The 23,285-nt window shown below is 45.7% G+C and overlaps 2 protein-coding genes across 6 annotated transcripts in view; one reads left to right on the top strand and one right to left on the bottom strand.

Moving 5' to 3' along the window:
- Window positions 1-6,563, top strand: LOC120819405 (ankyrin repeat and SOCS box protein 12). Of its 2 annotated transcripts, none has more exons than XM_040176774.2 (3): window positions 1-162; window positions 4,762-5,532; window positions 6,297-6,563. In XM_040176774.2, the coding sequence occupies exons 2-3, from the start codon at window positions 4,770-4,772 to the stop codon at window positions 6,491-6,493; spliced, it is 960 nt and encodes a 319-aa protein (XP_040032708.2). In that variant the 5' UTR covers window positions 1-162; window positions 4,762-4,769; the 3' UTR covers window positions 6,494-6,563. The 2 variants fall into 2 exon arrangements, with proteins under 2 accessions (XP_040032708.2, XP_040032709.2); XM_040176775.2 differs by having other exon boundaries at window positions 23-162; window positions 4,765-5,532.
- A 302-nt stretch (window positions 6,564-6,865) lies between these two features.
- The window catches only part of slc39a11 (solute carrier family 39, member 11), a 75,518-nt gene continuing 59,098 nt past the window's right edge, over window positions 6,866-23,285 (bottom strand). For all 4 annotated transcript variants that reach the window (XM_040176771.2, XM_040176772.2, XM_040176773.2 and 1 more), the window contains 5 exons: window positions 16,772-16,939; window positions 9,425-9,494; window positions 8,029-8,127; window positions 7,725-7,883; window positions 6,866-7,626 (listed from right to left, as the gene is read on the bottom strand). In XM_040176771.2, coding sequence (XP_040032705.2) covers window positions 7,548-7,626; window positions 7,725-7,883; window positions 8,029-8,127; window positions 9,425-9,494; window positions 16,772-16,939 — 575 coding nt within the window. In that variant the 3' untranslated portion in view covers window positions 6,866-7,547. The remainder of the gene's footprint in view (window positions 7,627-7,724; window positions 7,884-8,028; window positions 8,128-9,424; window positions 9,495-16,771; window positions 16,940-23,285) is intronic.

Genomic DNA, 23,285 nt, shown 5'->3' with positions numbered 1-23,285 from the left:
ACACAACATTCTAATTGTTCCTCCATGTTATTACAGCGGGGGAACACATGGCGGGGCCAGTGCGACATGAACGTGAAAGTGGGTTATAACAGAACACCACGAGGAAGAAGAAGGAGAAACAGGAAGATGGAGAGGGCAGCTGATGGTGACACATCTTAGAAGGTACGCTGTTATTGTTATTATTACACATAGGAAACACGGCCGAGACGCTCGCTTTGGGTCGGCACGACTCAACACAATGGGATACCGCGAGAGTTCCGACTCAGTGTGCAGTGTGACACCTCGCTGCTCGTCTCGGTGGTCGCGGTAGCTGAATACCACCTGAGCCCTTCCTGCTGGGTGTTAGCATGACGTTACCGTGAACGTTACCCCGAGCGGAGAGCAAGTAAACACCGAAGCTCCCGGCCGTTAGTTCGGCATTCATTCGGTGACGTTACAACGCGTTATATCCGGGTTATTCCACCCATCACGGCACCGTGTTCACACATTATCCAGGTTATTTATATAGTTCGGTAAAGTTAGCAAGATATTCACAGATTCAGACTTCACGGTTCAATAGCTCGTCAGCGAAACGTTGTTAAAACACAAACGACACCTCTCTGTAACCGTAGTGATGTTGACAACCAACTACAACCGCTATTAACAATAATTTCACCAAAACAGACCGCTCAGCGAGCTGGAGGAATCATATTGGTCTTAATGTGCAGCCGCTTTCGAGGCGGAGGGACCGTCTGCCAATTAAAATGCGTAAAAATAATATTACATACATATTCAATACCTTCACTGTTATGAATGGTAACAAGACCAAAATCATTTTTATATATAAGTGGGCTCATTATAGCTCTACTACAGTAGTTATTTCAATGAAATGTGCTTTTGATTTGTAATGATTCATTATTTTGAGTACTTAATGTAAACATTATTCAATAGCGTCACTCTTTTATAAAGTTAGCAGGACCAAAGTCCTGCCATACATACAATACAATGGGCTTGTTCTTGTTGTACTACAGCTAATATTATCATTAAATGTGCTTTGACTTTTCATTGGGGGTAATATTCAATAATTAAATCCTATTCAGTGCTTCGCCACTAGGGCGTTGAAGTAAAGCCGTAGTTATGGCTAATCACCTATTTGTAAAGTGTCATATCCCAATCTTTGAACTATCTTTAAACCAGATCCAAAAATGGTAACTCTGCTTTCACTTAATCCTAGTTCATGTTGACCTCCTCTATGCTCATGTATATTCCCATGAAATATTACTAATAAGCGGAATGGCTTCTACATTCTCTGATAGAAGATTATAAAAATAGAACGCATACTTGCTAGAAATGCCATCGAAATGCCTACAAAGGCTGATGCGTTCTTAAAATATTGTGTTTGTCACAGAGAATAGGCCGACAGTCGTTGTTTTTTTAGCTGAGGGAAACTTGATAGTCACGTGACCTAGTTGCAAGGCAATGTGAACGAAAAGGCCAATAAAAACGTAGTATTGTCACAATTTTGGGGGCAAATTGTGACAATACTACGTTTTCCCTTGTGGACCAACGTAGCTATTACACATTTTGGTGTGAGACTGGGTCGTGAATGGCTGGCAGGTCTGTTTTTTTCTTTTCTTGAATACAACTTTTATTTGTCTATTAAAATCTATTTCCTTTTTTTAGTACGCCTAGGTCTGCAACATTTGAAATAAATATCTTAACCCTGACCTGCAGTATTTCAAAGTATATCAAAGCGTGTGACATTTATTTTTAGATTCAATCAAAGCTCAGAATTTTCAAACATCCGAATCCTGCATCACAGATGAATGTTTCCGTCCATTTAGAGTTCAGTAGACTGTGGACAGGTCAAAAGGTGTGCTGCTCAGCGTAAATTGTCCTCCAGGTCCTGTGGAAGAAATACTCTCCACACCTCAGAAGCTTTTTCGGACCTCTTAGTGGCCTCATTTATAAATGTTGCGTACGCACAAAAGAAGGCGTATACGCAATATGTGGTATTTATAAAAAGCAAACTTGACGGAAAAATGTGCGGTCCTTCACGCAAGCTCGGACCCATGCGTACGCACAAAAACGGGTGAAATGAGAACCGTCGGCAAATGCAAGAAACACGCAAACGTGTGTAAAGTGTGTAAAACTAGACTGTTGTAAAAGAAATGCAAATACTGCCTCTCATTAATAACACGAACACCCGTTTGATCGATCTGCAGCGTAAAACAAACAAATACTAATTAACACATTTTCAAAAAGAAAAGTGAAATATGTTCTGCAATAATATTGGCATGTTATGCAATTCATCCTCAAAACACAGCTGTTGCTTGTCAGATCAATCAAATGGACGGTAATAAAATGCCATGATGCCGTCACAATGCGCAATGACGCGAAATGGCTGATCTTGCGCTCTTAGAAGATGTGGCAAATGGAAGGATTCGCGCTGTAGTGCAGCGCACCATCGGCCTGTTTAAGGGCAGATGGCGCTGCCTCGACTGCACTGGAGGGAGGTTATTGTCTACTCCTGAAAAGGTGTGCAAAATCGTGCTGGCATGTGCTGTGCTACGTAATGTGCCTCGACCCCCCTGACGCCGATGTTGGCCCAGACCCTGTCCCCCGATCCCCAACCATTTGTGATCACAATCTGATTTTCTTCGGTCATCACATTCATCTGTTCGTGTAGGTTGACTATGAGGGATACATACTATTCATACTGTTTGTACTATGCATACTATTCCTCCAGTCCTTTAGCAGTTTGTATTCTGCCTCCGGCTGGTGGTGGTTGGCCCGCTGCTTGTTCAACTTCTTGTCCAGAGCAATGTTGTCGGAGTATAGTGCTGCTATTCTGGTCTCGTAGATGTCTTGTTTGTAGTTCAGTTCTTTACAGATTCTTGTTTCCAGATCTTTGAATTTCTCTTCCTCGCTGATGAGATGTTGTTGAGTCTCGCTCAGCTTATGTGAGATGCTTTCCTTGTAGGGGTGTAACGATTCATTTTAACGATTCGATTCGAATCGCGATTCATGGACGATCTGGGTTAATTTAAAACGATTTGATTCAGTGACTTGAAATCGATTCAGTAACTTTACTGGACAGTGCAGGCAAAGTTTCTGAGATCCCTGTTGATTCTTGTAAGGAAATCAGGTTTAAATTAATTATGGATATTATAAACAAGCAAACAACAATTAATGGCAAATGTATTAACCTTTTATTTGAATAAAGTGCAACCATTTTCAATGTAAACATTACACAATAATTACACAATGTTTGGATCAATTTACAGAACCCCGGATTTTCAACCACATTGTAGGGTCGCATGTCTTTACAGATAAACTTGGCAATTGTTACTGTGATGTTGAGTTTTGTGGTGGCGAGGCCTGAGGTGTCTGCAGAGCTGGAGTTACCTGCTGCTGCTGCTGCAGCGGTGACGCTGCTAGAGGTGCCTGACTGTCGGCGTTGTTTAATCCCACGGCGCCTTAGTAGATGGCCGGAAAGATTGTGGAGGAAAATACGGGACAAATGTGTCCGCGATGAAAAGCAGCAGTGTCGATGCACGGGGCAATAAAGTCTATGATACATAAATAAACAAACAAATAAAGAAATAGACGCGACTCTCTAGGTCGTCTTCAACAAAAACATGTTACTCCGCCTGTTGTTCTGGCGGTGAGTTGCTCTGCAACACACGCAAGACTTTTAGAAGCATGGATTGAAACGAGTGCGTCGACGCAACGACGCAGACGCATGCGCCGGCCTTTAGGCAATTGCCATTGAGCAACGACCGTAACGGATGGCGGAGTTTGGATGCAGATAAAAAAAGGAGCAGTGCGTTAAACTAAGATAAAATGTATTATTATTAAATGTATTAATCCCCAATTAAATTATTGTGCCAGATATTCGTTAAAGATCACTTCAAAATAAAAGCAAATAACAATAGGATGGAAATTATAAACACATACAGTACGATATAGTAGTAAGAGTGATGTGAATAACTAAAGGAAACATTCAGCTCAAATAAAACACAACACGTCTATTATCTGTGAAAAACACAATATTTTAAGAAAGCATCAGCCTTTGTAGGCATTTCGATGGCATTTCTAGCAAGTATGCGTTATATTTTTATAATCTTCTATCAGAATGTAGAAGACCTTCCGTTTATTAGTAATATTTCCTAGAAATGTATATGAGCATAGAGGAGGTCAACATGAACTAGGATCAAGTGAAAGCAGAGTTAGCATTTTTGGATCTGGTTTAAAGACAGTTCAAAGATTGGGATATGACACTTTACAAATAGGTGATTAGTGCCTTTAAGGCTGTAAGCCCTTTTACCGTAACACCTTAAATAGAGGCACATTTCATTTTTAAATGTGGTCCACATGACCGCAGTCCCCAAACCCGTGGCCCCCAGGGGCTTAACTAGCGTCGTCCAGTAGGTGCTTATCAAAGTAGCTTCAATGAATATATGAGTAAATATGGTAAAACATCTTAATCTTAATGTTTGTGTGTAAATGCAATCCGAGGGGCTGATCTCAGTGTGCCGTCCGTCTTTTTTATGTCTTCATACACTGGATATAACGTTTTTAACGTCGCATTGCAACGGCGTCCGGGTCATCATCTGATGGGGATTGGGCCTAAACCCTCAAATCTGCATCCGCCTCATTCCTGCTCTGATAGATTTTTACGGAGCAAATGGCTCCAGAGTTGCTGCACGTGTCTTAAATCCAGCCTTCACGTTGACGGATGTTTTGGGCGCCTCGTTCATTCTCCTCTCCGGTTTCCAGCAGGTTCTATGCTGCGACTCAGGACCTCTGCAGAAGAACGAAGCAGCTGTGAGATCGCCCAGCTCAGACAAGCGGTTCTACAAAACGATGACCGACTCCTCGATGAGATGCTCTGCCAAGAAGTCTACAAGAAGGTCATCAACTGCAGAGGCGGCTGGGGGATCGCCGGCACGCCCCTGCACGCCGCCGTGTCCAAAGGCCACCTCAGCTGTCTGCAGGTGCTGCTGGGCCACGGCGCCCTGGTAGACTGCGTGGATGTCAAGGCCCAAACCCCTCTGTTCGCGGCCGTGCGCGGCAAATACCTGGACTGCGTCTTAGCGCTCCTCAGGGCTGGCGCCAACCCCAACGGGAACGCGTCCAACAACTGCTCCCCGGTCCTCACCGCCGCTCGGGAGGGCGACGTGGAGATACTGAAGGAGCTGCTGCGACGCGGCGCCGAGGTGAACTCCCGCTCCAAGGTCTTACTGTGGACTTCCAGCGCCAGGGTGTCCAGCGGGCCGCTGTACCTGGCCGCCGTTTACGGACACATGGAGTGCTTCAAGCTGCTGCTCCTGTATGGGGCCAACCCGGATTACAACTGCACGGACGCAAAGCTGCTGGGTTCCATCAAGCAGCCCAAAACGGTGCTGGAGATGTGCCTGAGGCACGGCTGCGGCGTGGAGTACATCCAGCTCCTGATCGACTTTGGCGCCAACGTCTACCTCCCCACGCTGATCATCGAGAAGTCCACGAAGCAGAACGAAGCCGTGGAGCTGCTTCTGGAGGAAAGAGGTGCGGCACGTTGTTTTACATGGCAGCATTGGGTTAGTGGGCCTCGGAGTGAGTGGTCTCTGCGTACTGACTGCAGTGGTTGCACACGATCGCCAGGCTTAAATGTGGTAATAAAATACCTGCTTTTATGTTTAATGTCATTTTGTGAAAAGTTTCCAAGGAAGGGCAATAGAATGTGGTTGGAAGTTTGTTTTTAACTCGCAGCAAAAAGTAACCTGGACAACCGATGTGATGAAAGGAAAACAAGTGCACATAAATGGACCAGGATGTTTTGGAACTAGATAATGACCGAATTATTCACTGTGTTTAAATCATGTCGCTTTCATGAATGGGGGCCAGCTTGTGTGGCTATTTCTGGGAGACTTTAATCAAAATTATGGGAAAGGGATAGGGGGGGGGTTCTGAAATGAGTCCTCCTGAGAGCTGTTTACCTGTGGGACACCCGGGGAGTTGGAAATTAAGGACCAAATTACAACCACAAGACACGGGCAATGCCGTCTTCCTCTGATAATGAAATCTACGGATGAATCCCTCATTAATCAGGCACACATCGCCCTTGACCACTGCGACGCAGGATCCATTTGCACATTAGCCCCTGAACGTGCGCATGAATAATAAGAATAACTCTTTTGCAGATCTGCTCTGTTTAAACCGACACAGACTATGGGGGAATTTGTTTAAGGACACACTAAAGCAGATCATCTAACAAATCCTCCTTCATGATGGCGGTGTTTGTGTTCTGACTCTCCTCCTGTCGTCCTCAGGGAATCCAAAGGCCTTGACTTCACAGTGCCGACTCTCCGTCCGAAGATACCTCAAAAAGATCAACAGGATCCACCGAATCGACCAGCTGGACCTGCCGACGCGTCTCATCAACTTCCTACAACACAGGCCGGCCCCCGTCACGCTCCCGTGGCCCGCCGAGCCCAAGGCCCCCCGCTGTGAATTCATTGTTATTTAACTGTGTGACTCAGTGAACCACGTTTGTTTTAGATTCCGTCAGTGGGAGCATTAAATGTGTGTGTGTGTGAGTGTGTGTCTCAGTCGCCGTGTCTTATTCTTAGCACTCCCCCCGTGGCGATCGCAGGACGCTTCCTGGAGCTGCAGTTCTTCTTGGTCACAAGTTCATCACAAGTCGGTTGCTTCAGAAGAGCCGTTTGTGCTGAGCAAACTACCGGTTCAGGGTCAGCATGCATAACCCTCTCCGGGTCGTAGACTTCTAACATTCATAACGTTCAACAAAACACATGCAATATTTGACTTTTTTTAGGTCAACCTCTTCTGTTCTTGTTAGTTCTGCTGCATGCATCAACAACAGAGACAAAAGAGAGAATCACTTTTGGTTGTTTAATTATGTAGAAACTTCTCATGTTATTTAGCATTAACTTCAGCATTTAAATAATTAGACATGTGCCTCCTCACACTGGCCAGTGGGGGGCAGTAGATTATTGCAAGAAGAAGGCACTGCGAGGATATCAAAGTAACTTTTAACAAGTAAACAAGTTACTTTAATCCTAATGAGACTCAAATTGTGTAGACACACAAAAAATAGTGTAAGGAGAATATCAAATCATTTGTTTAGCGATCCCATAAATCAAATCAACCACACATCAAGTATCGCCATCATGAATACAAAAACGATGTACGATGAGTACACAAAAGATGTTCACAAAGAAAGAATCATTTCACGTTTATGACTAAATGAAAAGAACTTCAAAAAGCCGTATTCCCTCATCAAAACATTTACAAACTTTGGAACCAAGAGGATCTTCATTAAATAGTCATACATTCATTCCTAAATTGGATATGGAAAAAAAAAAAAAAACATTTCAACATCCTCACATCTGGCTTTACTAAACGGTGTGTTTCTGTCTTCATTTTCAAGTAGCAATAATTCAAACTAACCGGACAGTGTTTCACAATAAAACACTTTGTATGGGCCCCTTTTTAAAAAGTAACGTCAGCAGCACAGCACCGACATCACGGCCGTCGAGCGTTCCGTTGTCACCGCGACGTCAGCCCAGCCCGACGTCCAGTGACATCATCACTACGAAGCCCAGGATGGACGTCCAGGATGCCAGCTTCCCGTTGCCACTGGCAACACAGAGTTGGAGCGAAAAATCAGACCGATTAGTTTGACATCAATGCTCATATGTGATTGGCTCTTTGACCCGCCTGTCTTCCCCTCTCACCTGAGCTGAGCCTCGGGTATGATGTCATCAACCACCACGTACACCATGGCCCCGGCGGCGAATGCCAATGCGTATGGCAGGAGCGGTTCTGCCAGGACGACGGCGCCGGCGCCTAGCAACCCAGCGATGGGCTCCACCATGCCGCTCAGCTGGCCATACCTGGTGGGAGACAGAAATGGGTGGGGGGGGGGTGGGAGACAGAAATGGGTGGGGGGGGTGTAGTCGGTTTGAAACGGCCCGCTGACTCCAGTTTCCAAAAAAAATGTCTCCACAAAAAAAGTGTTCGACACGCGTCCCCCCTCACCAGAAGGCTCTCCATGTCGACATGCCCGCTCCCCGGAGCGGCAGGCTCACCGCCAGGCCTTCTGGGAAATTCTGGATGCCGATACCGATGGCCAAATTTCTGAGGGGACCATAAAGAAAATATTTTAAAAAGTGGTCAGACCGTTCTTCTTCATGACAAACAGCAACCCTAACCCATTCCTTTGTTGATGTTTTCGGGGACATTGTCCTTTGCTCGTCTCACAGACAGCGAAGAAGAAAATACCCTCAGAACCCTCAGAGCGGCGATTAGTGGAACGCAACAAGTACTCAGCGGCGCTGTTTAAGGCGGAACACTGGGGCGGTTTTGGAATCGACAGGTTGGTCCCCTTCCCAACCCCCTCAAAATGCTTTGTCCTTTTTTAAGCACTTTGAGAGGGTTGGGAAGCGGCTAAAAGAGGAGGAAGAAGAAGAAGAAGAGAGGTGGGGGCTTTTGACTTACACATGTCTTCAAGGTATTTTGAGATGTACAACCCTCGGGTTGATCCCAGGAGCCTCAGCGGGGCCTCGGTGGGTTTGGCCCTTCTGAATATTTAACTGTGCACTCAGCTCCCTGCAAAGCTACTCCTGACTCCGCGCCACGCAAGCGCTGGACGGCTAGAGAGACCACGTCTCTCGCCGTCGCCACAATCTAGGGGGCATCGCGTAAACGCACCGCGGGCACCTCTGAAACGTTACGGCGGCTGTTTGCGCACGAGAACGCCAACGAGGTGAGACCCAGATCTTTCCTGGGGGGACGCAGGGCTTGTCCAGCGGGGTCATATCTCACATCTGACTGATTCATATAATGCAAAGAATATTTTACGTTTTTGTATTTTAAATGAATGCCTTCAATCTTGTTCTCCAAACATCTAAGTTTGGAGAACAAATTACTTTTTATTGCAATGTTTCCTTTTTTGTTCAAATGATAACGCTGCTCACTTTGATTCTCTCTAAGGGGTCCATAAGGAGAGCAGCCCGTCATGATCAGATGCAGTCGGGTCACATTGGCCGAGGACGCAAACAAACAGACTTTCACGTGCACTTCTTTCTGTAGTACCACAATGTGGCCACTAGATGCCACATGCACGTCACACCAGCACAGATCAGGGTACACAAACCTCCATCACACCAAACCATTACCAAATCTCAACCCTATTGACTACATACGTGCACTTAACTATTTACAGGTTCATAAACCTCATAAAACAAAAACACATTTCATAAACCAACGACCGCTAAATCTCCACGGTTTGGGAAACCAATTACAGCGCGGCTATACGGGTCATCTTGGTGGGGTCAAGCGGCTTTGCTGTACAGAATGACAGGAAATGTTTTTTCCATATTCAAAAATGACAATTCATTCACTGTATGTTTCTTCCCCTCGATACTAATCTTACCTGGCGCTTTCAAAAGTAGCCGATGAAGTCTTTCCAATGGCTCCAAATCCAACCCCCACCGCCAAACCCTCTGCAGGGAGAAGCAGAGGCAATTGAACCTTCACGGAAACACTCCGTTACAAAGGGAAAAAACACGCAGTTTATGAAGAGGAAGGAACCAAGCTGGTGAAGTGTGCACAGTAAATAAGTAAGTCAACATGAAGAAAAGGGGTGGAAACTGGGTTTAAAGATACAAAAAGATTAAGTTCACATAACACGAAGGCTTTAGTTTGTTGCATCACACAGTTTTCTTGCCGATAGTTATGGCCACAAGGAGTAATCAGTGGTTTGTTTTGCACAGGTTTATTGTTGAAATGTCTCCTAGTACGCATAGGGAGGGAGATAATGAGACGGGGCAGCCCATTATTTTTACCCAAAAGTGTTGAACTGGTGTGCAGCGGCATGAATGTAGATTCATCCGGGCTATTTTGAGTGCAGTGTGAACAGATGTCTGACGTGAGTCCCATTTTAAACAGTTTTTTCCCAGTGTAATGAATTCTGTAATTCTGTAATTTTATACTGTATTAATTGCAAATTTACATTACTGGTCATGAAGTAGTAGATATTATTGCAGATCTGAGTCCAAACGGCAGCATCAGGAGTGATGGATAAGTCAAACTCATTTTCTTGATGGTACGGATGATGTTTTGTCAGCCTGTGCTATTATTCTACATGTGTGGATATTCATTTTTTTGAGGAGGTAAAATTAATTAATTGTAAGGTTGGGGGGGACTTTAGATTAATGGTGTTGATGTTATGTTTGGATTGAATGGATGATTTAAGTTGTGATCTTCCGACAGCAACAGCCTGCATGGATCTCAGAGGAATGCGCCGTATTCTCTTATTTGTTCTTCATTAAAAAGCGGGTTCCGACTCATGAACACTCCTCCTGAGGTTTCGTCAGTAGAAGCCTGAAGCCTCCCTCGAGGACTACGGAACAAAAACATATTTGCTGAAGTACGGATCCATCATTGAGGATAAATTTGACAAGAGTGGTACAACAGAAGCGCTGCGGTCGGAGAGATCTTACAGTACGCAGCTCTGATCCCCCTTTGCATGCTCTGTACATGGTGACCACCAACCCGCCTCAATTGAATGTCCAAAGGCCACCGCGCTCGATGTATCTACGGTACGCATGTAATCCTGTGTTTGAGAGCTACGAGTGTTTGCACATGCAGCCAGATCTGCGGCCCGTATTTCATTTCACGCCAAAAAGTCAGAGAGACGTCTGCTGTGGGTGCTGACAAGCAGCCGTGTCCGGTCATGCCGCTGACAGCCACGGTGGGTTATTAAAATGCTAAAACATGCTAATTTCCGACACACAACAGCACGCAGGAAGGTGTTGTGCCACTGATAGATGAGTGGTTTAATCCTCAGCCTCTGGAATTAACACAATTCCAGAGGCTGGAAGAGGCCCATTAATCGTCTAAACGTTTCCATGAACCAGGAGCTTATCTTCTAAAACTGTAGTTTCCATTAGCATGCTAACTGAGATTAACATCAGAATACGTGACCTTCTAAAGCAGCCGTAAGACACTTTGTAGATTCATGTAGCCGCTCGTCAGCGACCAACTTTTTGAGAAGTTAAAAAGCTTCCTGTGTGGCATATTTACTGACATATTTTATATTTGACAGACAACCTAAAAGCCATCTGGGTTAGCGAAAATGCTAACCACTTCCTGGAGAAGAATTGCTGCCATGGAGGTGGTCAGGGATTCCGCTGTATTCTTTCTGCCGTGGGATGAGCCGCTGGTGGACGACGGGCTTCCCGAGAAGTCCCCCGGCTCCTTATTTGTGGCGGCAGATAATTCTACATTGCTCGTGTGCAAAAGGCCATGTGGTAAATTTAGAGGCAATTTGGCATGGATTCATCACACACACTCAAGATTTCATTTAAATGACAACTCAACCTCTGGCGTTTGTCCCTGGTGTTTGTCACCGGCTTTAAAAGTGATTAAAATGTGTTATATTGTGCTTTGATGTTAGGGTTAGAGAGTGCGTTGTGTGGTCAAGTGACTGATGAATATTAAAAGGAGTTATGTGAGTCGTGGTGCTGGAGGGTCTAATGGCGTCAGCCCAATTAAGTCTCAGTTTAAAAGCCTCTTTACAACATCCACAAACTTTGTCTTTTTCCTCAAACTATTCCTCTTTTCCTTTGTGAATGGAGTTCAGGAATAGTGGAACTTTTAAGCCTCCATAGTGTGTATATCACATGGTAGAAATGCACATGTTGTCTTTATGATAGAACGACTGATCTCTTTCAGCACTTTCCTGTGGATTCTCGGTCGTATTACATCTCTCTCTCTCTCTCTCTCCCTTCTTGCCATATGAATCCAGGTCTATTGCCTTCTGTCCTCAGCAAGAAGGCAAATGTAGAGATAAGGTTAGGAGCAAATGAGAGAATTAGGATGAAGCAAAACGGATGAAAGAAAGCGCAGAGAGAAAATGCCGAGGAAAATCGATCCAGATGGCAGCTGCAGACTTCAAAAGCCCCCAGAGCGCTTCCTCCTAATCTAACGGCCGCCATAACCGCCGATAACACACAGCAACATAAAAACTAAGCAGACAGACTACATCATGGGCAAAAACACCCTTCAGTTACACTGTGTGTCCCCTTTACAATATTCATCTCAATCCCGTGGCACTGTCTGTGATGCCGGGGGGGGGAAGAGGATGGGGGGGCGGCGCGCGGTAGAAACTCTATCTGCGCTGAAAAACCTTCAGCTGCTCATGAATAAAACGCGAGCCGAGAGGGAGTCGGTGTTTTCCGTCTGGCACAGCTGGTACAAGGCTCGGGAGCCCCACGAGAAGGTTTTAGCTGATTAAAAGACACAAGACCTCCACAAGGAGTTTTCTCACTGAATGTTCATCCGGGTCACGCATCAAAGTAGTCCTATTTTTAACCGACAACAGCTGCTCACCTGTGGTACCGCTCCACAGCTGGAAACGTGGAAAAAATGTATATCGTTACACTCTCATGAATATTGAATGTTCTGTGAATATTAGAATATTATTGATATTATTGTCGTTTCTCTCTCTGTGTCTAAATTGTAGCACGGGCAGTTTTTTCATGCTTTCACTCCAAGATGCCACCTGTCAGAGTTTGACTCCTGCCCATGGATGTCTTTGTCTCCTGCTGTGCTACCGTACCATGCTGGCCTCGGCATGTGGATTGTGTAGCAGGGGTGTGCACCCCCCCCCCCCCCCCCCCCACCCCCCGTGTTTCTGTATCTGTTATATTAGACAGCACAATGTACCACCATTGAACCTGCTTTGAAAAGAATAAATAAATAAATTCAAGGCTTTGAAAGACACTTGGTGATATGGAATATGTTTTCAGATCTGCATTTTACGGACTCACACTAGTGGTGTCGGCAATTTATATTTTTGTTGCAGTCCACTGAGCTGGAAGACCAGGAGGCCGCCACACCCGTCCACTTTTGTTAGTTGTCTCTTCACACACACACTTTAGTGTACGGCTTCACCACGACTTGGGTGGATTGGCATTAGCTGCTGTACATGCAGGGCGCCCAGAGGGTGAACCCGGAAGTCTTTGGCGATCCCATGACCTCTTCTCTGTCCCCACCATCTGGTTGAAATGTTTGTTTGTTTTAGTGCGACATCTCAACGGTGGCTGGACGGATTGCCGTCTAGCTGCTGATGAAATCCACGGTGCTTCCATATTCAATTGCTTTGGTGATCTCCTGATCTTTCATGTCCAGGGAAATGATCATGGAGATGATGTGAACCCCACGCTGTGATTGTGAGAGCCACCAGATCAGTGAGCGGCAACGCTCCCACCCGCCAAACAAATACATTTCAGATGGTGTTCAGCCAGTAGAGATTTGGAGAATCTATTCCGAGGGAAGGTCAAGCACCTCACCGAAGCGTTATCATGCTTGGAATGTGCTGGGGTCATTTAAAAAACTAAATAGAAACCATACCTTCAAGGCTTTTTATTAAAAAGCTCCTGCATTAAAAGTTGAAATGGGCGAGCGGTGGATACTCTGTTGAGATGGTTCCTAAAGATGTGATTCATCATTGAGTCAAAATGTTCATGTGAGCACCTCTCCATCTTTAGTTTTTCTACACTTGGTAGAGGTTGTGTGTGTGTCTGTGTGTGTGTGTCTGTGCCTGCGGGGCTGCTAACCCTACTTAACGCCGCGTGCCCTTTTCAGCGGGCAGGATGGTCGTGCCGCTGGCAGCCCTGTGTGACAGCGGCCGCTCCGCTCCACCGTACTCTCTTTTAACCTCGCCTCCTCGCCGCTTTCATTCCACTGAGCCCGCCACCGCCGCGCCTCCTCTCTCGCAGCTCGCGCTCCTTTTTCTCCCCCTTCTCTGCTGCGCAGGTTCGGTCCATTCTCCCATCGGCGAGATGTCTCCTCCGCACGTCAACGTAGCCTTTCAGCGCTGTCCATGCCCCGCCGTCTAAAGGTCTCCGCTTTTAAAATGCACAATAACCTGCATCATAAAATAAGGAGATACAATTTGCTGGAAGTCCTCACTTAGCGACCACAATGTCTTCTGCTTCAACTCTTGTGTTATTTGCATTTTGCTAGTAGGTATTCGTAACACCGCCGCCTGGTCAGAGAAAAATGATTTTGCCAACAAAAGAATATCAGAATATGAAAGCAAATAAAAAAGGCTTATTACAGTCTCCCTTCAACACGCTTCGGCTCTGGATGATCTCTCACTCTCTCTCCCAGTAATCCGATAACACAGATGTTTCTCTTATTCGGCCCGGAGCAACTCGTGGCTTTAGCTGTCAAGCGAGCTCGCTCCATCGATCACGCTAACAGGGCCCCGGCACAGCAATCAATCTCCTGCTGGGTCTGGGCTGGACACACAACTTTGTGGGGCGGTTCTCTCTCCTCGGGGGGGCCGAGGCTCTCTGAAGACCGGTAAATTGCTACAACGCAGCAGCAGAGATCAGGCGGTAGAGAACAATGCACTTAGACTGCCGGGCTCACGGCTCGTACTCGCACGCCCGAAGGTGTAAAAGAATAAAAGAAATTGCACTCAGGGGAGAAAAAGCACTCACTTGACGGCCCATTTGTCTCTTCAAGAAGCGATTATAAGAGCGAGTGTTAAAGTCGAACACTGGCTTCCATGTAAAACAGAGCTCTTCCGTCGGCCTCGTCACGGGGTGCAGCCACTAAAAGCCGCCTCCAGCTGATGGTAAACTGCATGACGGCAGCGTGAGGAAGCCCTTCAGATCCCTCTGCTCTCGGGGAGTGAGAAATACAGAAGGACGGTTCCCACGCCATGCCAACGTGTGGGAAAAGGGTACCTTTTTATTATTAAAAAGGTACCCCCCCCCCCCCGTATGAACAGAATGAGCTGTTACTCACAGAATTAAAGGAAGTAGAAATCATTCAAACTAGTGAACTGCATTTTGTCTGTAACCACGAGGGCTGTACCATGATGTGTGTAATCGATAATCTCCATAGCTCAATGCTCGTGACACATTATACACTGATTTGATCAAACGTCATGTGAATGTAGCCGAGTAGAAGACGCAGTCATTTCCTCAAAGGCTGCATCATTTAAAGGCTTGAGAATCTGGCGTGCCTTGGTAGCATTTCATTGGATTCCATGGAGCTGAATCTTATGGATCCCTTATACGAATTTATTTAGCATTCAAAATCTCTAAGAAAGCTTGAAAATAATTCAATTTCAACACTCATTAGAGTTGCGTACTCTTTGTTGCTGCAAACACGTGATGCTTTTATTGTATTCAGTGGTCTAAATGAGAAGCACTAATGAGACGGTCTCGTGACGATGAGTTGACAGCATTTCACATTCTAAAGAGAAAAGCGTTTGGGACTTTTGGAACAAATAAACGTTTTACGTAGATGTTCTGTTGCAAAAGCTGAGCCAAAGCCATAGTGTGTTAAATACGATGAAACATTGTTTCCCACAAAGATGAAACAAAAGACGTGAGATTAAAAAACATTGAAAAGCAGAAGGGAATACGGTTTGAACTTTAAATCCAACAAAGATTTTTTGCCAAGCTCACATACACCGTCTGAGTTGGAGACAAAACCAATTCCCACGTCAGCTGAACGACTAGTTCACACTCCGCAACTGGATCGCAGGCAAATTCTCACCCTGCGCCGATCGCTCCGAGAAATCACCACCCTGTTAATTGCTTCCCAGTTTTTTTCCTTAAAAAAAAAAAAATGAATCGAATTGTCTTTACCACTAGACTCAAATGTGTTGTGTTAACGAACGGCGCTCCTGTGTGGGCGTCTGATGTCTGATTGACCCGGCATTAGTTGTTCTAGCTCATTAGTCTCCACAGAGCGCCGACTGGGCGGCTGGCGGTCGTTTACCTCATTAATTGTTCGGATATTATTGGTTGGTGACAATATTGGTAAAAGTAGTGCCAAAGTTTAAGTAGCAACATTATATATTTGTAATATTATAAATGGAAAACATGAGCAACATGATCTTCTTCGTCCATGATTCACATTCTTTTCTGTTGTGCGAGTTTACAGTCATAGGCTACAACCTTTTGAGAACGTACTCATCAGAAGATGTTACTCGTCATTCTTCATCTACTGAGTGGAGGCGCAAAAAGACAAAAGGATCCGCAACATAATTCAGAGAACTCATCTTGGAATCATTTCTGTAACAAAGCCTCACCATTAGACGCTGGCAATTTCTGCACACTGGCCCTTTAAATCTAATGGTGCGTTCACACCAAAAGCAAAGCAAATTTTCGCCCCGCTTTACTTGCGTTATTTCGCTTTATGCGCGTCCCATTTTTTTCCGCTTCATTCACGCCTGGAAGGGGGCGTGGCTTATCTCTGTAACGTGTCTCCGTAAAGACAGTTATTGTATCCACCATGGCAATAAATAACCACAGTTTCTGGACCAGCGGCCGGTCTGATGGCCTATTGTGTCGGACCGGTGCGTCTCTCGGTTGCACACAAACTAACTTTAATAACGTGTATTCACGCTTTGGCAGCAGGACGGCGGTGATGACGAGCGGAGCATCTCAACGCTGATTGGCGTTCGCTAGACGGCGTCGGGCGACTATTTCAACTTTGGGGCGAAAGAGCTATTTTTTCGCTTCGCTCGTTTCGCTTTTTCGCGTCCCAAGCGCCGCGTCTGTTGCTTCATCCGCGACCAGACGCGTCTGTGCATTGACTTTACATGGAATCTACCTGTATAATAATAATTCGCTTCGCTTTTGGTGTGAACGCACCAAAAGGGGATGATAAGAATTCCCTTTCAATGGGTTCAATTGACAACTTTGCTCATCAGCAGCTACTTGATCCCGCCGCGTGGCCTCGCCCTCACCTGGGATGTTGTGGATGGTGATGGCGAGGATGAGGAGAACGATTCGTCGCCAGCTGCTGGTCGCCTGGCCGACGCCTTCCTGTTGTTTACTTCCTGTTTCCTGCCCATCCGAGCCGGCCGATTGAGGTCCTCTCCTCCTCTGGTACACGTCACCGTTATCCATTTTATCTGCACGAAAAAAGGAACAGTGCGGCGTGAAAAGAAAATAATGCAAACGTTGTTGAATACTCGTACAGAGACAGCGACAGGTAGCCGGCTCAACAGACACCAGCCACGGAGGAAATATATCACTTTGCGAACACTTCACCTGTTGGACGCACCGACACGAAGACGCTTTGAAGTGGATGTGAGACCGCACAAGGACAAAAGTGTCACGAGGTGCAACCAAAGACTCACAACAATCCGACTGTCTGTGACACGATCTGAACTTCCTGTGAAGCTCTGCTCTCCACAAGATGTTTCAATCAAAGAACTCACAGGACAAATAGGTTTGTGATGGATACAATCAGAGGCCCCTGAAGGCCTCCTCAAGTCTGAGTACAACGTCTGTCGTTGAGGCTTTGAATGCAGCCCAAGGGAAAAAAGCTACAATGAATAAATAAATGGATGAAATGTTCTATATAAATGGAGCGGTTAGATCACCTCTGATCTTGTGCACTCTTCTCATTCCAAAGGAAAACCATGAAGCAAGAAAATACACAACATCGGCCTCTTTTTCTGCTTCTCTCTACATGATTCGACACACGTCATCTAAATGGAAGCCACATGTGCTCCCAGTCGAATTATTTACTTCATCGTATTCAAATTATTAAAACATTCCTGGATACTACATTCAATTTAACCACACCACAGACTAGTTGGCCAATCACATGGAATTGCAAACGCTTGTGAAATATACTCATTTTGCTGTAGATCTGAGGAGAAAGTATTGAATTCATGTCGTGTTTCCGTGGATTCGTTTTGATACTACTTTGATATTCAGTGGATTTAGCTGCATGTGCAGAAACACTGGAGCCGAGATTCATCAAGTTCTTCCTCTTTTTGATTCGAGCACAACTAATAATGTGATCCATTTATTAATATTTTTAATTTTGAGGCACTTTAAACAGCGCAAAAAAGTATTTCAATTACATTCCTTCTTAAGATCCAATCAAAGTTAAATGTATCCTCTTTCCTAATTGACCATAATTAAACATTTCATCATCCCGGTGGAACCACTGAAGACTCTTTTACCTGAAACCGGAGCGTTCCAACCACCGTCTGCCTCCCCCCCCTCTCCTTTCTATCTCCATCACAAGAAATGAACCTCTATCAACGCATTCCAAGTGTCTCCTTTCACCATGTATGCAGCTGTAAATTGGAATGATCTAATTATAGCAAAGGTCACCTGATCTAGATTATTGCTAGGAGGGGGTCAGGGGGGACGGGGTCCTCTGTTAGCGGACGTTTTTTAAAGGGTCAACGCCCTGAATCCATTTATTTCTAATTGAATTCCCTATTGAACCATAACAAAGTGTGCTTTCACTACAATAGATAGTATATAGACGAATAGATAGATAGATAGACGAATAGTATACATCCGTTTTCATCAAGACCCAAATAGCAAACACGCAAACACTCATCACACGCGATCCGGGGCCGGCACAGAATATTGACTCGGATGATGGTGTCCCTATATTGGATTACATTAAATCCAACAGTGCACATAACATTTGTCCATATTTAGTATGGATAAGCCAGGGCCAGATGATTTATGTCAGATATGAACTCAGGCCCTTGTAATGAATATGTACGCAGACGCTCATCAAAGAGTATCACAGTGCGGTTCTTCTCTCTCAGGTACTCATTATCACGGGGTGGATTTACAGGCTCATTCAGATCTCCCCCCGCTGGATTATTCATGAATCCAGTTGAATGTATCTTGCAGATGAGGTCAACCCAACCAGTCCCCAGAACGAGTATGTTGTTCTAGTGAATACGTTGGGGCGGAGGTTTGTGTACCCGCAACACGCTTCATAATCAGCTACAAGGTTGTCATTGGGAATCGATTGATTGGGTTCAGCCGTCGGAAGCTACTGGTTGAGGAAACACATGGTGGTCTGTGTTTGAATAAGACTAAACAGCATAAATGTAGTGAATGTAGTGTAATGTATGTACTGACTTGGCACCTACTGGTAGTGGCAGACATTTAGACAGAAGGGCAAACTGACACATAATCCCTCCCGACGCGGCGGCCGGCGCACAGGCACAACGGTGAAAAGGTGGACTGAAGACGCACCGGATCCTGATGAGACGTCAGCGCACACACACACACACACACACACACACACACACACACAGCGGTGGGGACACACCACCTGAGCTCGGGACATCGGTTGGGACTCTTTGAATGTCAATTGCTCAGCGTTGGGCCCTGAGGAGGGTCAATATTACCACGGCTACTAAGCCTGTTCCAAGGATCCCCCATGGGGTTAAAAAACATTTGGATGAGCAGCATGATGTACGTTGTGCTGTGCAACTTTGCAGCTTGTTGACGATGTTTCTGGAGGTGGATATAGTGCTTTATTTTTAGCTTTTTCAACTGCAGCACCAGTCAAAAGTTTGGACACACCTTCTCATTGACTTGAATGAGTAGACGATCATTGGAGCTCAAAGAAAATACTTTTTTTATTCTGTATTCGGTCCTTTTGTGGCCTTGGTTGACCCTGAGACACTTTAACACATCAAGAGACACTCCCTTTAAGTTCAGCTCTTCCCTCTTGGCAACCTCGCTGTACTTCTTTTGTCAGCTGTTTTTCTTCATTATCTCTAAACCTGGCCTGGTAAAATAAAAAGTAGCTTCTCCGTAGCTTTAAACAGCATCCGGCGTAATTATTTTTTCAGGTTATTAAGAGAACAGGGATATTGACCGTACTGCTTTCAAGGCCCCACTACTGTATCTCCCTGATGATTCAATTTGAACACTGATACCCAGCCCCCCCCCGCTTTTTTAATCGTAACGTTTGTGATTTTAGCTGCATATGCAATAACACTGCACTAAAAAGCACTTGAGCTGAGGCTTATGGAGATTGTCCACCTACGTTTTTTTAAGTCCAGGAAAAGGCTGCTCGCTTGAGGGACCTTTAGGGGGCTATTTGGTGAAAGAGAGATTGCACAGTACCTCCAGATGAGATCCTTTCTCCAGCCTTTCCATCAATGTTGAATTATTCAAGGTCCATCACCCTTCACCCCGTTTGTAACAGCAGCATGAGTTTGCTTTCATTTGTTTAGCATTCATTCTTCATGATTTGGGGATTTTCTTTGCGTTTGTCAGGCTTCTTCTCAGCTTGCTCGCTGGGCCTGTAAAGGGGGCGTGGACGGCGTGGAGGCTCGTGCCCGCGACCTGCGCTTGGTGTATAACGCCGGTGGCCTCCTCCCATTCGGCATGAAGCAAAGTCGGTGAATCTCGGTTAATTACTACAAGGAGGTTGAGGCGGCTAGCTGGGATTTCGATTTCTGACCCACTGGGAGGTACATACTGGTGCGCGCACGCACGCACGCACACACATTAGAGCTTATTTTTCAGTCACCTCCAAAAAACAGCGCAGCCTGTTACTTTGATTGACAGGTGGGTGAAAACACTTGGCTGAGATGATTAACATTCTGAAGTGGAAGCATCTTACTGGTCTCACTGACCTTGGAAAACGCACGTAGACGCACGTACGTTCTCCTTGACAGGGATTATTGTCAAAGAATATTTCATGTCTTCCTAGTTATCTATTAAAGGAAGCATTTCATAAGCATCCTCATCCACTTTGCTTCCACGTCCCCCCACGCGCTCCCTCCCCCACGCACTCTCTGACTCAGTGTCTCTACCTCTAGGTCTCTCTCTCCCCAGTCAGCCCTGCCCCCCCCTCCCCACACCCCCCACCTGCACCTCATCTGTGTGCCCGCCGTGCTGATTGGGATTTGCACCTCCAGAATACCCAAGTGGAACGCTTTCCTTCCTCTCCTTGGCACTGGCCTGCTGACCCTGCTGAATCCATCATTTCCTTTTTTTGTTTTTACACCACTTCCCCTCAATAATCACCCCCCCCCACCCCCCCTCATGTCCTCCTCCTTCTTCTTGGGGAGGTCAAATTGATTCTGCCGAACGTAGAATCGATTCCAACAAGCAAAAAACAAATGTATGTGAGCATCCTGTCCAGGGCTTTTTGTGGGTAATTGTGTATTTTGGGCTAGAACTCTTACTCCCCGTCATGGGAAATCTAAATGTTATGACGTGCGTTGATATACTCGACAATAGCATGCTTCCACTTTTGTGAACATATTCAATGCATTTTTATTCTGCATCTACGCAAGATCAACCTGGCTTGATTCCGAATAGTATGCATGTGTGAATGCGTTCCCCCACACGGACACGAGCAGGAGCACGATCAGGTGCAGCAGGCTGCAACATCGTTCAGCTAATGAACAACAGTGTCCACAGTCACAGATTCATTACCAGCAATGCGCAGCTAAATTAGTTCAGGACTCAAGTTCCAGCCACTCGTGTAGGGCGCAGTCACCATGACAACACAAAAACATTGAATCGGTGAAATGAGATTGGTTCGGGTGACCTTGCCTGACAACAGGTGAGACAGATGTGATGGTTCCACTCATACCGTTTACCAGGCATCTCTCTAGTTTTACACTCTAGTTTATATAACTTTGATCGATTTGTCTTTATTTGTTCTAGCTGATCTTTTTTTTGCTCATGAAACAGTTAATTTGAGGGTGAATTCAGACTGTAATGTTTATCTGCAGAGAGCAGTAGATTTAGGGACTCTTCTGGGGAAGGGAGCTATCAGACGAATGGCAAAAGACCAAATTTCCAAACCGGTCAGGTGACCGCAGTGTTTTTTTACATCGCGTCCTGCCTCCCGTACGACCTACGAGTATTTCCTCTGGGTGAGCACGCGTCTGACACAGACACTCTCCTGCTGGGTGCCACATGTGCAAAGGGCAAACTGTGAGACACAGTGTTCCCATCCGCTTGGTCACGAGTGCACAAAAAGCTTTTCTGCCCATTTCCCGCTGCACACCTGACACGTAGAAACACCTGAGCTCATTCGACTTGGCAAAACTGACAAAGCAAACTTTTGAGATGCGCTTTCCCTTTCAGCCAGTGACCCCGGCCGTCCATTGCCGGCGACCCGGGGAGCTGCCAGGTGTAATCAGAGCACATTACCGCGACCGAGCAGCTCCAGGGCTCAAAAGTCACGTTAAAGGTCGTTCCTCACAGGCTCCTCCCAGCTGTGCTCTCTGACAACCACCACTTTGTTGTGCTTACTGGGGGAGTCGGAGCGCCGGAGAAGCTAACGGCCCTTTACGTGGCCTGGACCACGTGGCATCCAGACGGCTGCGGAAGGGATTTGACGACGCGCGGCAATGAAGTGCAGAAAAGAGGGGGAGCAAAGAGACTGCGGGGGAGGAAAGGTGAGCGAGGAGGATGAACTTATGCTGCGCTGTGAAATCGAAAGAAGACGAAGCAATTAGCAGGGAGACAGAGGAGCAGCGTGGGTTCTCGCTCAGAGGGAAGAGATGGGAAAGATACTGAAGGAGGAGGAAGGGAACGGCACTCTAACTACTCGAGTGACCCCCGACTGATGGCAAGAGTCGTGCACAGAAAAAGAGAGACGGAAATTCACTGACTGCACCGATGCACTGCGCAATGACAGAGCCAATAAAGCACTCGACCAGGGCCGACTCATCATTTCATGGTGGTTTGCAGATTTATCCCGTTCCAAACTACTTTTTAAAATGCATAATCTCTTATTCGTTTATGTTGCTGCTATTATCCAACCTCAGAAAATATCAAATTCAATAATAATCAAACACCCATTCAAGCAAACACAAGTGTCATTTTGCAATGAATTTAATGCACTCGTTTTGTAAAGGCACGGCGTCATTTGGGCATGAACACACAGATTTATGCCGTACAACAAGAGCTGCCAGCACTAATCTCATTCAATACCAAAAGAATGGGAAAAGAACCTGATTGTAACACACGAGGGGAATCCTCCAGAGCAAGAATACATTGGTTGTACACCTCTAAACTGATTTTACAAGCAATGCACAATCACGTGACTGTATCAAATAGTTCACTAATAAAAGGCATTATTTACATGCCTACGGGTTTAATGGAGACGGCCAACTAGCTTCAAAACAGGTCTTATTTTGGGTTTATATTTTTGATGCAAATCTATTGGATATAAACCTAGGTTTCTTTAAATGCATGTACAATTTGACTTATACAAGGACAACAAAGCAGGACTACTTTGTTGTCCTTGTATAAGTCAAATTGTCAGACTTGACATCATGACATCATATACCCATCAAGTATAGCTATGGGTTCACAGACATTCACAGCCCCCCCACCCCCCCCCCCCCCCCCCCAGCCATTGTGGAGGTTGGATTATGGCATTTTCCAGGGTTACACTTGTTGCCTATTTGAGTTTTTCAGTTCTTTTTGGCGTTTCTGATAGTTATGCAG

This window comes from Gasterosteus aculeatus, chromosome 5, assembly GCF_964276395.1.
Source record: "Gasterosteus aculeatus chromosome 5, fGasAcu3.hap1.1, whole genome shotgun sequence".
In the NCBI taxonomy this organism is placed as follows: Eukaryota; Metazoa; Chordata; class Actinopteri; order Perciformes; family Gasterosteidae; genus Gasterosteus; species Gasterosteus aculeatus.
The sequence above is the reverse complement of the archived record's forward strand: the minus strand, read 5'-3'. Positions and strand labels throughout refer to the sequence as shown.

Bases quoted from the DNA above. Each gene is read 5' to 3' on its own strand.
- LOC120819405 (XM_040176774.2), top strand. From the start codon at position 4,770: ATGCTGCGACTCAGGACCTCTGCAGAAGAACGAAGCAGCTGTGAGATC. The intron at 5,533-6,296 runs GTGCGGCACGTT...TGTCGTCCTCAG, and splicing joins GCTGCTTCTGGAGGAAAGAG to GGAATCCAAAGGCCTTGACT.